The sequence below is a fragment of the Coptis chinensis genome, chromosome 2 (assembly GCF_015680905.1).
Source record: "Coptis chinensis isolate HL-2020 chromosome 2, ASM1568090v1, whole genome shotgun sequence".
Lineage (NCBI taxonomy): Eukaryota > Viridiplantae > Streptophyta > Magnoliopsida > Ranunculales > Ranunculaceae > Coptis > Coptis chinensis.
The window spans coordinates 86,791,192-86,803,100 of NC_141457.1; the positions used below are offsets into that span (position 1 = coordinate 86,791,192).

Here is an 11,909-nt window from a genome sequence, read left to right on the forward strand (position 1 = left end):
TCCAGTTTTCGATTTTCTGTTAAATATTCATCAAGGATATTGCATCAAATTTTTTATTTCAATGCAGTTGCATCCAGTTTCTGATTTTCCGTTAATTATTGTTTGAGGTTAGTTCAATGTAGTTGCATCTAATTTCTGACTTTCCATTAATTGTTCTTTAAAGTTAGTTCAATGCATTTGCAGCAAGTTTTTTATTTCCTGTTAATTATTTTTTAAGAGTTGTTCAATGCAGTTGTATCAAATTTATGATTTCCCGTTAATTATTCATTGAGGTTAGTTCAGTGCGGTTGTATCCATTTTTCGATGTTTTGTTAATTAATCTTTAGATTAGTTTATTGCATTTGCATCCAGTTTCCGATTTCTCATTAATAACTCTTTAAGGTTAGTTCAATACATTTGCATCTAGTTTATGATTTCTGATTATTTATGCTTTGAGGTTAGTTCAATGCAATTTCATCCGGTTTCTGATATCTTGTTAACTATTCTTTGAGGTTATTTCAATACATTTGCATCTAGTTTCTGATTTCCCGCTAATTATTTTATGAGGTTAGTTCAATAAAGTTGTATTCGGTTTTTGATTTCCTGTTAATTATTTTTTGAGGTTAGTTCAATACATTTGCATCCAATTTCCGATTCTCCGTTAATTATTATTTGAGGTTTGTTTGATGCATTTTTGCATACTGTTTCCGATTTCCCATTAAATATTTTTCAAGGATTTGCATCCAATTTCAAATTTCCCGTTAGTTATTCTCTAACGTTATTTTAATGCAGTTGCAGCAGTTTCCAATTTCTAGTTAATTACTTTTTGAGTTTCGTTTATCGTATATGCATAAAGTTTCTGATTTCCTATTAATTACTCTTTGAGCTCAGTTAAATGTATTTGAATCAAGTTTTCGATTTCCTTTTAATTATCCAATGTGGTTTGTAATACCAACTTTCTACTAATCCATATGTAGTGTCCTTAGTTGCAAACATGACATCAAAATAAATTATGCATGATTTACTATATGGGGTCATCAAAGATTATCCAGTTCCTGATTTTCTGTTAATTATTCTTTAAATTATACCTGACTTACTATGTGGGATCTTCAAAGATTATCTATGAACGGGTTCTATCATATTAATTATTCTGAAAAATATATGCAACTATATATGCAAAACAATTATATACAAATATTGTATTGATCACTCATCAAAATTTCTTATAACATGAAAACCCCACGTACTCTCTATTAAAAAAATATAACTCGCCATTGATAAAACCCTTCAACTTCATTTTGTTATTTAATAATAGAAGTTTGATTGAAGTTATGTGAGATTGTCTAATAAGAAAAAGTTCATATTGAAGCTACTTAAATAGCAAGGTGTTCCCAATCATAAGAAAAACACCGTTTTCAATACAAAACTATACTTATCGAGACATTCATACAACATATAACACAACTATATTTTGAGATTAGTTCAATGCATTTGCATCAAGTTTCTGATTTTCTGTTATTTATTTTTTGAGGTTACTTCAATGCAGTTGCATTCAGTTTCCGATTTCTTGTTTATTATTCTTTGCAGTTAGTTCAATGCATTTGCATCCAATTTCTAATTTCCTGTTAATTGTTCTTCGAGATCAGTTCAATGCATTTGCATCCATTTTTCGATTTCCCGTTAATCATTTTTTAAGATTAGTTTAATACATTTGCATCCAGTTTCCGATTTCTCATTTATTATTCGATGAGGTTGTATTTGCATCTAGTTTTCGATTTCCCATTAATTATTGTTTGAGGTTAGTCCAATGAATTTCATCCAGTTTCCGATTTTCCGTTAATTATTTCTTGAGGTTAGTTAAATGTTTTGCATCCAATTTATTTTTTGATATTAGTTTAGTATAGTTGCATCTAGTTTCCGATTTTCTGTTAATTATTTTTTAAGATTAGTTTCACGCATTTGCATCCTATTTCCAATTTATAGTTAATTTTTTTAGGTTAGTTCAATACAGTTGCATCCAATTTCTGATTTTATTCTAATTTAATCTCTGAGGGTTAATTTAATACATTTGTATCCAGTTTCTGATTTCCCGACAATTATTTTTTTATGTTAGTTTGATGTATTTGCATCCAAATTTTGATTTTTCGTTAATTATTCTTTGAGGTTAGTTTAATACAGTTGTATCCATATTCCGATGGTTCATTAATTACTTTTTAAGATTAGTTTAATGTTTGCATGTCCATCCAATTTTCGATTTGTCGTTAAATATTATTTGAGATTAGTTCGATGCATTTGCATCTAGTTTTTTGTTTCCCGTTAATTGTTCTTTGACGTTAGTTTCATGCAGTATTATATATATTTTATAATATTTGTCATTATTGGTTTGCCATTATTATTATTTTTCATTTTCTATTATATATTTTGTGATGTTATTTTTTGTATAATTTAATTTTCCACATGTAATTTGTTTTGGTTTGGTATAGAATTTATTTATGCCCAACGTCCACTTTAACTAAATAAATAGTTATATAATTTATTTAAGTCAATGTCCGTTTTAATTGAATCTCGTTATTCCGCTAAAATTTGAAATTATAAAATTCAGAAATTTAATTGGAATATGTCGTAATTATTGTGGTCGGAATTGTAGTTTTTGAAATCCTTAACTATGACTAAATCTCTAAATCCCACAGTGGATGGCAAATAAAATTGATCCAACTTTATTTGTTAGGCCCATATATATAGTGCATACAATACAATTTTATTTATTTTGGGTGTACACCCGTACTGTTACTTATTTTATGATTAGTTTATTTTTTTTTTCTCCAATCACATGTGTGGTTAACAAATGCATAAAATAAATGTTCAAGCAACTCAATTTATTTTTTTCTTTGTTTTTTTATAGTTTCATTGTCATTTTCTAGAAAGAAACTTTGTTATGTTGAACTTCACCTGAGATTAGTGTAGAAACTATTCTTTGTCACGTAAGGGTTTTAGGAAAATTATTTTTGGTTTAAACTATTGTTTTTAGCAATTTAATTTTTTGTATATTTTTTTTCCCGTAATTAGCTATATTGTTTAGGAAAAGTTTGAGACTTTGTGAAACTCTAGATGGGATTGGTTTTTTATTTATATCCTACTTTTTCGTAATTAGTAAATCGTAATAGAGTTTGGAAAAAACTGGAGTCTTCGAACCCGTCCTACGAACGGGTGCCATTATATTAAATTATTGTAAAAAATATTAGCAACTATGCATAGCTATGAGATATGAAAATTATATTAATCAGTCATTCAAATTTCTTGCACCGCTCTCTATAAAAAGGAAGCATCAAACCTTGATAAAACTCATCGACTTCTTTTTGTTGTTAGATTTAATAATAGAAGTTTGATTGAAGTTTTGTGAGAATTATCAATGTGACAAAGATAATATTGAAGGTATTTGAATAGCATGACATTCTTAATCATAATAACAAAATTATGATAAACACTACTTAAAATGCAAAACTATATTTATCGAGACAATTATTTTTCCTACATATAATACAAACATGTTTTAGGGTTATTAGTTCAATGCATTTGGATCAAGTTTATGATTTTCCATTAATTATTCTTTGAGGTTAATTTAATGTAGTACATTGCATTCAGTTTCCAATTTATCATTAATTATTCTTTGAGGTTAGTTTAATGCAGTTGCATCAAGTTTCCGATTTCCTGTTAATTATTATTTGAGGTTAGTTCTGTGCAATTGCATCCACTTTATAATTTTCGGTTAGTTATTCATTAAGGTTAATTCAGTACAGTTGTATCCAATTTTTGATGTTTCGTTAATTAGCCTTTGAGATTAGTTCAATGCATTTGCATCTAGGTTCCAATCTCCCGTTAATTACTCTTTGAGATTAGTTCAATACATCTGCATCCAGTTTCTGATTTTCCGTTATTTATATTTTGAGGTTAGTTGAATGCAGTTGTATCCAATTTCTAATTCCCGTTATTTAATTTTTGAGGTTAGTTCAATGCAATTGCATCCAGCTTCCGATTTCTCATTAATTATTATTTGTGGTTAGTTCAATACATTGTTCTTTGAGATAAGTTCAATGCATTTGCATCCAGTTTCTGATTTCCGATTAATTATTATGTGAGATTAGTATAATGCATTTGCATCCAGTTTCCGATTTCTCGTTTATTATTTGATAAGATTGCATTTGTAGTGGCATGATACCGTCTGGAAATAGCATTGGGATTTGGGCCGGACTTAACATAACCGGGGGCGCTACCGCACCAGCATTGGGATGGTAAAGACGTGGTGTGAGACGGAAACCCTACACATGGAGGGGAGGGGACCGCGAGATAGGAGACAGGTGGAGGGCTGAGATGAAAGGAGAGTGGATATAAAAGAGGAGAGAAGAGAAGAAAGGAGGAAGGAGGAAAGGAAAAGAAAAGAGGGAGGCGGCCAAGAGTGAAAAGGAGAGAGGTCTTGAAAGGAAGAGGGAGGATAGCAGTTTGTAAAGGGTAGTCTAAAGAAAGGGTTTGCCCTCACTATTTTGTGCTGTAACATTTGGCGCCGTCTGTGGGGACGACAAGATAGAAATGGCACCAAAGAAGGCGGTGGGTAGGCCCCGAAAGAAGAGAGGCACGGAGCAAAACGGAGGTGGGTGGAAGAAGAAGGAGGGAGGGAGGAGGGAAGAGCGGAGGAGGAAGCGGCTGATGAGAGAAGAAATGGGAGGTGAGAGAGGAAAATGAGGAGCCGAGGAGAGAGAAAAGAGAGAAGGGAGGAAGAATCTGGGGGTGAGACAGAAGAGGAAACGGAGGGAGAAAAGGCGGAGGGTGAGGAGCAAGGACCGGCCTTGGTGGACAATCCGGTGACCGGATTAATGATGGGAGCAGTCCAACACATGATTAACAAATGCGGCAGAGGCTTAATCTTCACCGCAGACAAAGGGCCCAAACGGGCGGCGCCACGTCCAGTGGTGGCGGTTGAATCGGCTTTGGCGGACGCGATATGGACGTCCGAGGTACCAAAACGCTTCAACCAGCCGAGGTTCGAGAGGTATGACGGCACGGGGGACCCGGCAGATCACATCCATCACTTCAGACAGCAGATGCCTCTCTGGCAAGAGGCGAGGTAACGCATGGTTCATGGGTGCATGATGTTCCCGGCCAGCCTTAAGGGTGGGGCCTCCGACTGGTACTATCGATTACCCTCAAAGAGCATAACGAATTTCCAAGAGCTAGAACAGGCATTTGTGGACCATTTTATACATCAGAAGAGGAGGGTGGTAGACATCGCGGCCCTATTCAATGTTAGACAAAGATCCACGGAGTCGGTCAGAGAGTATTTGTGTCGCTTCAAGGCCGAGACCTTGAAGGTGGAAAATCTGGACGAGAGAACGGCGGTAATAGCATTCGAAAGGGGGCTGCGACCCGGAACAGCGGTCCATCAATCTGTGGCTAAGAACGAGATTGCGACCTTGCATGAATTGTACCCGCGGGTAGAAAAATACATCAGGTACGAAGATACCATGCAGAAGGAATCGAAGAAGGGAGGCAAGACAAGATCGTAGATGGAGAAAGGGGGGAGCGGTAAGATCGGGGAAAAAGACCGGGCAAAAGAGATATCATGGACAATCGTCGAGGCCGGAAAGAGGGAGGGAAGTAGTTCGAAGAGAACAGAGAGAGAGGAAGCCATACCGCGAATTGGAGACCGTCCCGCTGGTGAGACCGTTGAGTGAGATATTGCCGTTGATAAAAAATGTGCAAGGATATGAAGGGCCGCGAACCACTCCGGCTGAAATGCCTAACAAGCCCTACTGCGACTATCACCAGGTGCACAATCACGAGACCAACGACTGTTATGCCTTAAAATGGTTAGTCCAGAGATTGGTGGAGAAAGGGATGCTGAGGGAATTTGTGGGTGAACCTCAAAATAGGGAGCAGGGTGCAGCGGCCGGGCGAATACTGGGAACTATAAATGTTATTTTCAGCGGGGAAGCACTGAGCCATAATGCCCACCGAGACAAGGTCAGAAGGACCGCGAGTATCCAGCAGGTCAATGAGTCACATCGAGGACAGAGATACAGAGAGGAGACAATGGAAGAGACAATTACGTTCTCCAAGGCAGACCTCCGAGCCGTGGACACACCGCATGAGGATGCGTTGGTTATTACAGTAGCGATGGGTAATTATGTGGTCAAAAGGGTTCTGGTAGACTGCGGCAGCGCCGTGGATTTGCTGTTCAGGGGGGCCTTAGAGGAGATGAGAATCGACCCGGGGCAACTGAGACCTCCGCGGACAAGCTTGTACGGATTCAATGGGAGCATCACTGAACCTATGGGGGAACTCTTGCTGCCAGTAACCGCGGGGCCAGTGACAGTGTTCTCAAGGTTTATGGTGGTCGATTCCAGCTCCCAGTACAACGCAATCCTGGGAAGGAGATGGATACATGAGATGAGGGCAGTGCCGTCGACGTACTATCAAGTTATTCGATTCCCTACCCCAGCGGGCACCTATGAGGTCCGCGGAGATCAGGTGGCATCCAAAAATAGTCACCAGAATACAATCAAAAGGATGTCCCGCAGACCAGAGGATGAACCGGCGAGCTCCAGGAAGAGGGCCGCGTAGCAATTACAGTGTGGGGCCGTGGAAGAGGCGGAGCAAGCCGCGGTGCCCCCAAAAACTTTGGATGAGATAGAGACGGTAAACCTGGGGCAGGGGGAGGAAGAGAAGTTCACGTCGATAGGGTCGAGTTTAGCAGAGGAATGGAGGGAGAAACTGATACAATGTTTGGTGAGAAACAAAGACGTCTTTGCGTGGGGGATAGAGGATATCACTGGTTTAGATCCAGAATTCGCTTGTCATCGCCTGCACATGAGGGAGGACGCGAAGCCAGTGAGACAGAAGATGAGGAGTGTGAGACCCAAATACGCGGAAGGAATCCGAGAAGAAGTTGTCAGATTGAAGAATGCGGGTATTATAAGGGACGTGGCATTCACGGACTGGTTGTCCAACATAGTCGCGGTCCCAAAGAAGAATGGCAAGGTCAGGATGTGTGTGGACTTCACAGATGTGAATTTGGAGTGCCCAAAGGACAGTTATCCGATGCCGCGAGTTGACGAGCTGGTAGACAGGACGGCGGGGTTCAGCGTGTTCTCATTTATGGACGCATCGATGGGGTACAACCAGGTGGCGATGTATGGTCCGGACCAGGAGAAGACCTCCTTCGTAGTGGAAGGAGGCACCTACTGCTACACGAGAATGCCGTTTGGGTTGAAAAATGCAGGGGCCACGTTCCAGCGCCTGGCGGAGAAGATGTTCGAGGGCAAAATTCGCAAAGGCATTGAGGTATACATCGATGATATGGTGGAAAAAAGCATGACAGAGGAGGAACATTCGGAGGGGTTGGAGGAGACGTTCCGAATATTACGGACCCACAATTTGAAGCTCAACCCCGGGAAGTGTACATTTGGAGTGACCACAGGAAAGTTTCTAGGGTACATTGTGACGCGGCGAGGGATAGAGGCGAACCCATAGCAGATTAGGTCCTTGGTAGAGATGCCCTCGCCGCAGACAGTAAAGGAGGTGCAGCGGTTGGCTGGAAGAGTCGCAGCTCTCAATAGATTCATATCGAAGTCGCCGACAAATGCGCAGCCTGCATCGACCGGTTGAGGAACTCCGCGGATTTCTCATGGACAGCAGAGTGTGAGCAAGCATTCCAGGGGCTCAAAAGGTATTTGGGGGAGATCCCATTGTTGTCGCGACCGGAAGAGGGAGAGAAATTGTATCCAGATCTCTGGTCACGATTACATTTCGATCCTTGTTCGAAAGTAGTGGATAAGATAGAAAGACCGGTATACTTTCGTGAGCAAGACGATGTTGGATGCGGAAACCCGGTATAGTCGGCGTGGAGAAAAATACGCCCGCCTTTGATATTTTCGGCCCCGAAACTAAAGCCCTACTTGGCTAACACTCGGTGATCGTGGTCACTTAACTTGCCCCTTAAGCAGCTCGAGGGTAGAGAAATCGGGGAGAATGTTGAAACGGGCCGCGTGATGCCGAAAGTGCATATGAGATCCAAAGATCAAGTGAGGACTGCAGAGAAAGCTCAGGCCCTGGCCGAGTTCTTGGCGGAGTTCCCCGCAGAGGACCCTACTTGGGGGGAGGAGATGGTGTTGGAAAATGAGGGAGAAAAGGAGCCGGATAGCGCGGACCCATGGGACGAGGGTAACGGTTGGAGAGTGTTTGCCGACGGGTCAGCCACGGATGCAGGCAGTGGAATAGGAGTAGTATTGGTTACACCAGACAATAACAGGCTAGAGCTGACGATGAGATTGGGGTTCGCGGCATCCAATAACGAGGCAGAATATGAGGCGGTAATCGCGGGCATGGGAATGGCAGAGGACTTGGGGGTGAAGGAACTCACTGTGTACTCCGATTCCAATTTGGTGGTGTGTCAGGCGAATGGTGGATTCGCGGCACGGTGTCCCAGGATGGCGAGATACTTGGAGGTCCTACGGGGTCGGGCGTCGAAGTTCTCGGCGGTCCGGTTTGTACATTTGAACCGTGGAGAACCGCCATTACCGATGCCCGGCATATGTGGCCGCAGCCATGCCGGGATCGGAAGGAAGGACTATAGAGGTGAGAAGACTGGACAGACCGAGCACAGAGGAACCAGTGGAGGTCATGAACACCGCGGAAAGCGACGAGGGGTGGATGTTGCCCATCAAGCAGTTTTTGACAGGAAGGGAGAATGTTGATCCTGTGGAGAGAAGGTTGGTGGAAACGCGGCTTCGGAGATACACCTTAGTGGGGGGAGAGTTATATCGGAGGAATTTCAAGGGACCTTTGTTGAAATGTTTGGGGCCGGGACTGGCTCGGGAGGTGCTCAGTGAGTTACACGAAGGGGATTGCGGGAGCCACTCGAAAGAAGCGGGGACAAGATAACCGCTTTGTCGACGTTAGGGGTTACTTCGGCCTCACTCACATGAAGAGAGACGCGGTGGAATTCTCCAAAAAATGCGAGAAGTGTCAGAGATTTTCTCAGTTGATATGGGCCCCAGCAGAGCCGCTGCACAGTGTGTCTAGCCCATGGCCATTCGCGATGTGGGCCCTCGACATAGTGGGACCGCTGCCCATGGCCCGCGGCAAGAGGAGGTTCTTATTGGTCGCGACTGATTACTTTACAAAGTGGATTGAAGCCACAGCGCTGCAGCAAGTGAAGGAGGTGCATGTGATCAAATTCTTGTGGGAAAACATCATTTGCCGTTTTGGGTTGCCCTATGTGATAATCGCGGATAATGGAACCCAGTTCACTGGCTCAAAGGTTAGGGGTTTCCTGCAAATGTATCACATCAAACAGGGATTCTCAGCCCCATATAACCCCGAAGGAAATGGGCAGGCGGAGTCCTCTAACAAAACCATACTCAACAATCTCAAGAGGAAATTGGAGGGCAAGAAAGGAACCTGGGCCGACGAACTAAGTCGAGTACTTTGGGCCTATCGGACAACCCCGCGAACGTCCACTGATGAGACCCCTTTCGCATTGGCATATGGAGTAGAGGCCGTGATACCAACCGAGATGGTGGCGGCGACCACTAGGACCGCAGCTGTGGAAGATAAGTCAAATTGGGGCATTTTGGCTAGAGACCTGAACTTGGCGGAGGAAAGGAGAGAGACGCGCCAGCGCCGATTGAGAGGAATATCACCCGCCGCAGAGGCAAAGACGGTAAAAAGCTGAGAGTGAGGAGATTCGCGGTGGGAGACAAGGTGCTTCGGAGAGTGACTCCCAAAGACCAAAAAGCTAGTGAGGGAAGTTGGGCCCGGCTTGGGAGGGCCCTACGTGGTGGTCGGGATAGGGGAACCGCACCTACAAAGGTTACAAACTTTGGAGGGAACAAATGTGGATAAGCCGTGGAATGTAAGGTTGTTGAAAATCTTTCATGAGTAAATGTAATGAGAGACTGAAAAACCGCATGAGCTATTTGTACATATATAAAACCGTAGCACTTTTGAGGTGAACTATTATTGTTTGAGTTTTGAGTTTTCATTACCCTCGTGAGTGAAGGGAAGGGGGATGAGCCCCCAGGATCGAGAGGTCCAAACCTTAGAGGGGCAAAAAGGAGTTGCCACCCTAAGGTAAAGTCTCGGGGGTCGGGGAGACGAGTCACCGCCGATCCCCGGAAGATGGGGCAGCGGAAGCAAAGAGGCTTCCGCATGCCGCGGCAGAGTGCCTGCCAGAGGTGGAGAGAGCAGCGGAGCTCCAATCAGGACGTGGGGCAGGCAAGTCAAACATCCCCAACTGACGGGGAGGGATGCGCTAACGGAGGCCAGTTTTTACTAGGACAAATACACACACAAAGAAAAAAAGAAAAATGCAAGGAGCAGAAACAATTAGATAAAAAGGAGCAAAACACAATATGTGCATCCCAACTGGTGGGAGGGAAAGTACAGTAACCAGTAGCGGAAAGAGTATGACAACACATAGCATTAAAAGACGCCTAGCCAGGGCACAAACAGGCTATATTCAAGGCACAGTACTTTCCAGAATCACCGAATCGGCGGCTTCTTCTATGATTAGATCCGCTGCCACGTCTATAGCCTCGGCTACCCGTTCAGCGGCGTCCATCCCTTCAGAAGCCGAGTCCTGCACTGGCACAACGACCTCAGATAGCGGAGCAGTGGTGGGAGCTTCCGGAAGAAGGCGGCCTTCCTTGGTGAGACGGTCAATCTCCTCCCTGACCTTCTTGGCCACCCTCTTCTCGGCCTGGGCCCGGTAGATATCCCGGAGCTCGTCCATGTCGGCCTCATGCTGCGCATGGAGTGCTGCCAGAGCTTCTTGGTGCTTCTGAGAAAGGGAGTCCAGAGCAGCAGCGTGCTTCTCTTGAAGGGACTCGCGCTGGAGGGCGGCCGCGTTCATGTACGCCAAGTGGGCGGCCTCTGCGGTCCTCAGCTCGTCTTGGGCCCGGAGCTTGTCCAGGTCCGCGGCCGAGTTCTTCTCTGCTAGGTCGGCCACCTCCTTATCAAGTTCATCGATCCGCGCCCTGGCACCAAACAGGCCGCGGATCATGAAGGATATATCCAGACTCATCTGAAGAAGGGAACAAAAGTCAGAACACTCAAAGAGAGAGAAGAAAGAGATCAAATGCAAAGAAAGTAGTACCTTCTCCCAACCGGTGTAGAAGGAAGTCCGGTGGGACTCAAAGGAGCCACCTTCGGCGTATGCCATATCTGCGGGGAGGTGAGACCCGTAGAACAGGGAAGAAGCCACGGCAGGGTTCTTCAAAGCAGAATCCTTGACCGTCAAGGTGCGGTTCCGGAGCTTGAAGGAAGGGCAAAATGGAGGAATGGGCTCGTCGGCCTCCTTGTCGGTGCGGGATGCCACCTCCTTCCCGGGACGCTGTTCCACTTGAGAAGGCGCGGTAGGTGGGATCGCGGCCTTAGATGGAGGGCCTTCTCCAGGGTCGGAGGGCCGTGGCCGTTTTGAGGCTGGGGGAGGAGATGGAGGAACAATGGTGGATTGGGGGGCAGCGGCTACAACGTCCTCATCCGAGTCGCTATCAAAGAGTTTGCGTTTGTTAGCGCCCATGCTGGAAGGGGGAGAAGAGGTGGAAGAGGAATGAGACGGGGAGTATTGGTCTTCCCAAGTCTTCAGGGAACGATACGGAGTGGGGGCTGCGGAGCGATGAGCGGTATGGCGAAAGCGTGGGGGTTTGCGGTGAAGAAGAAGGGCGGCGCGGCGTTTTCTTTGGGGAGAAGTGACACGGGGCTTTCTTTCTTTAGGGGAGGGGCGAAAAAAAGGGGCTTATATTTTCCGATGGTTGCCAACTCTGGATCAGATAGTAGGGGAGTAGCGGTGGCTGGGTCAATCGAGTATCACAGACTGAGCCGCGCCCAAATCACGGATCTTCTGGAATGTCGAGGAAAAGATGTTGTCGTAGGGT

General features: G+C 44.5%; 1 protein-coding gene across 1 annotated transcript; it reads right to left on the minus strand.

The window, feature by feature from the left end:
• Positions 1-10,228: 10,228 nt before the first annotated feature.
• Positions 10,229-11,627, minus strand: LOC147518582 (uncharacterized). The gene is made up of 2 exons (XM_086594792.1): positions 11,129-11,627; positions 10,229-11,056 (listed from the first exon to the last, which is right to left on the minus strand). The coding sequence occupies exons 1-2, from the start codon at positions 11,552-11,554 to the stop codon at positions 10,493-10,495; spliced, it is 990 nt and encodes a 329-aa protein (XP_086450918.1). The 5' UTR covers positions 11,555-11,627; the 3' UTR covers positions 10,229-10,492.
• Positions 11,628-11,909: the final 282 nt, after the last annotated feature.

What these genes read in the sequence shown, in the direction of transcription:
- LOC147518582 (XM_086594792.1), bottom strand. Translation starts at nt 11,554, where the DNA reads ATGGGCGCTAACAAACGCAAACTCTTTGATAGCGACTCGGATGAGGAC. An exon ending in TCTACACCGGTTGGGAGAAG is followed by an intron (nt 11,057 to 11,128) that starts GTACTACTTTCT and finishes TCCCTTCTTCAG; the next exon opens with ATGAGTCTGGATATATCCTT.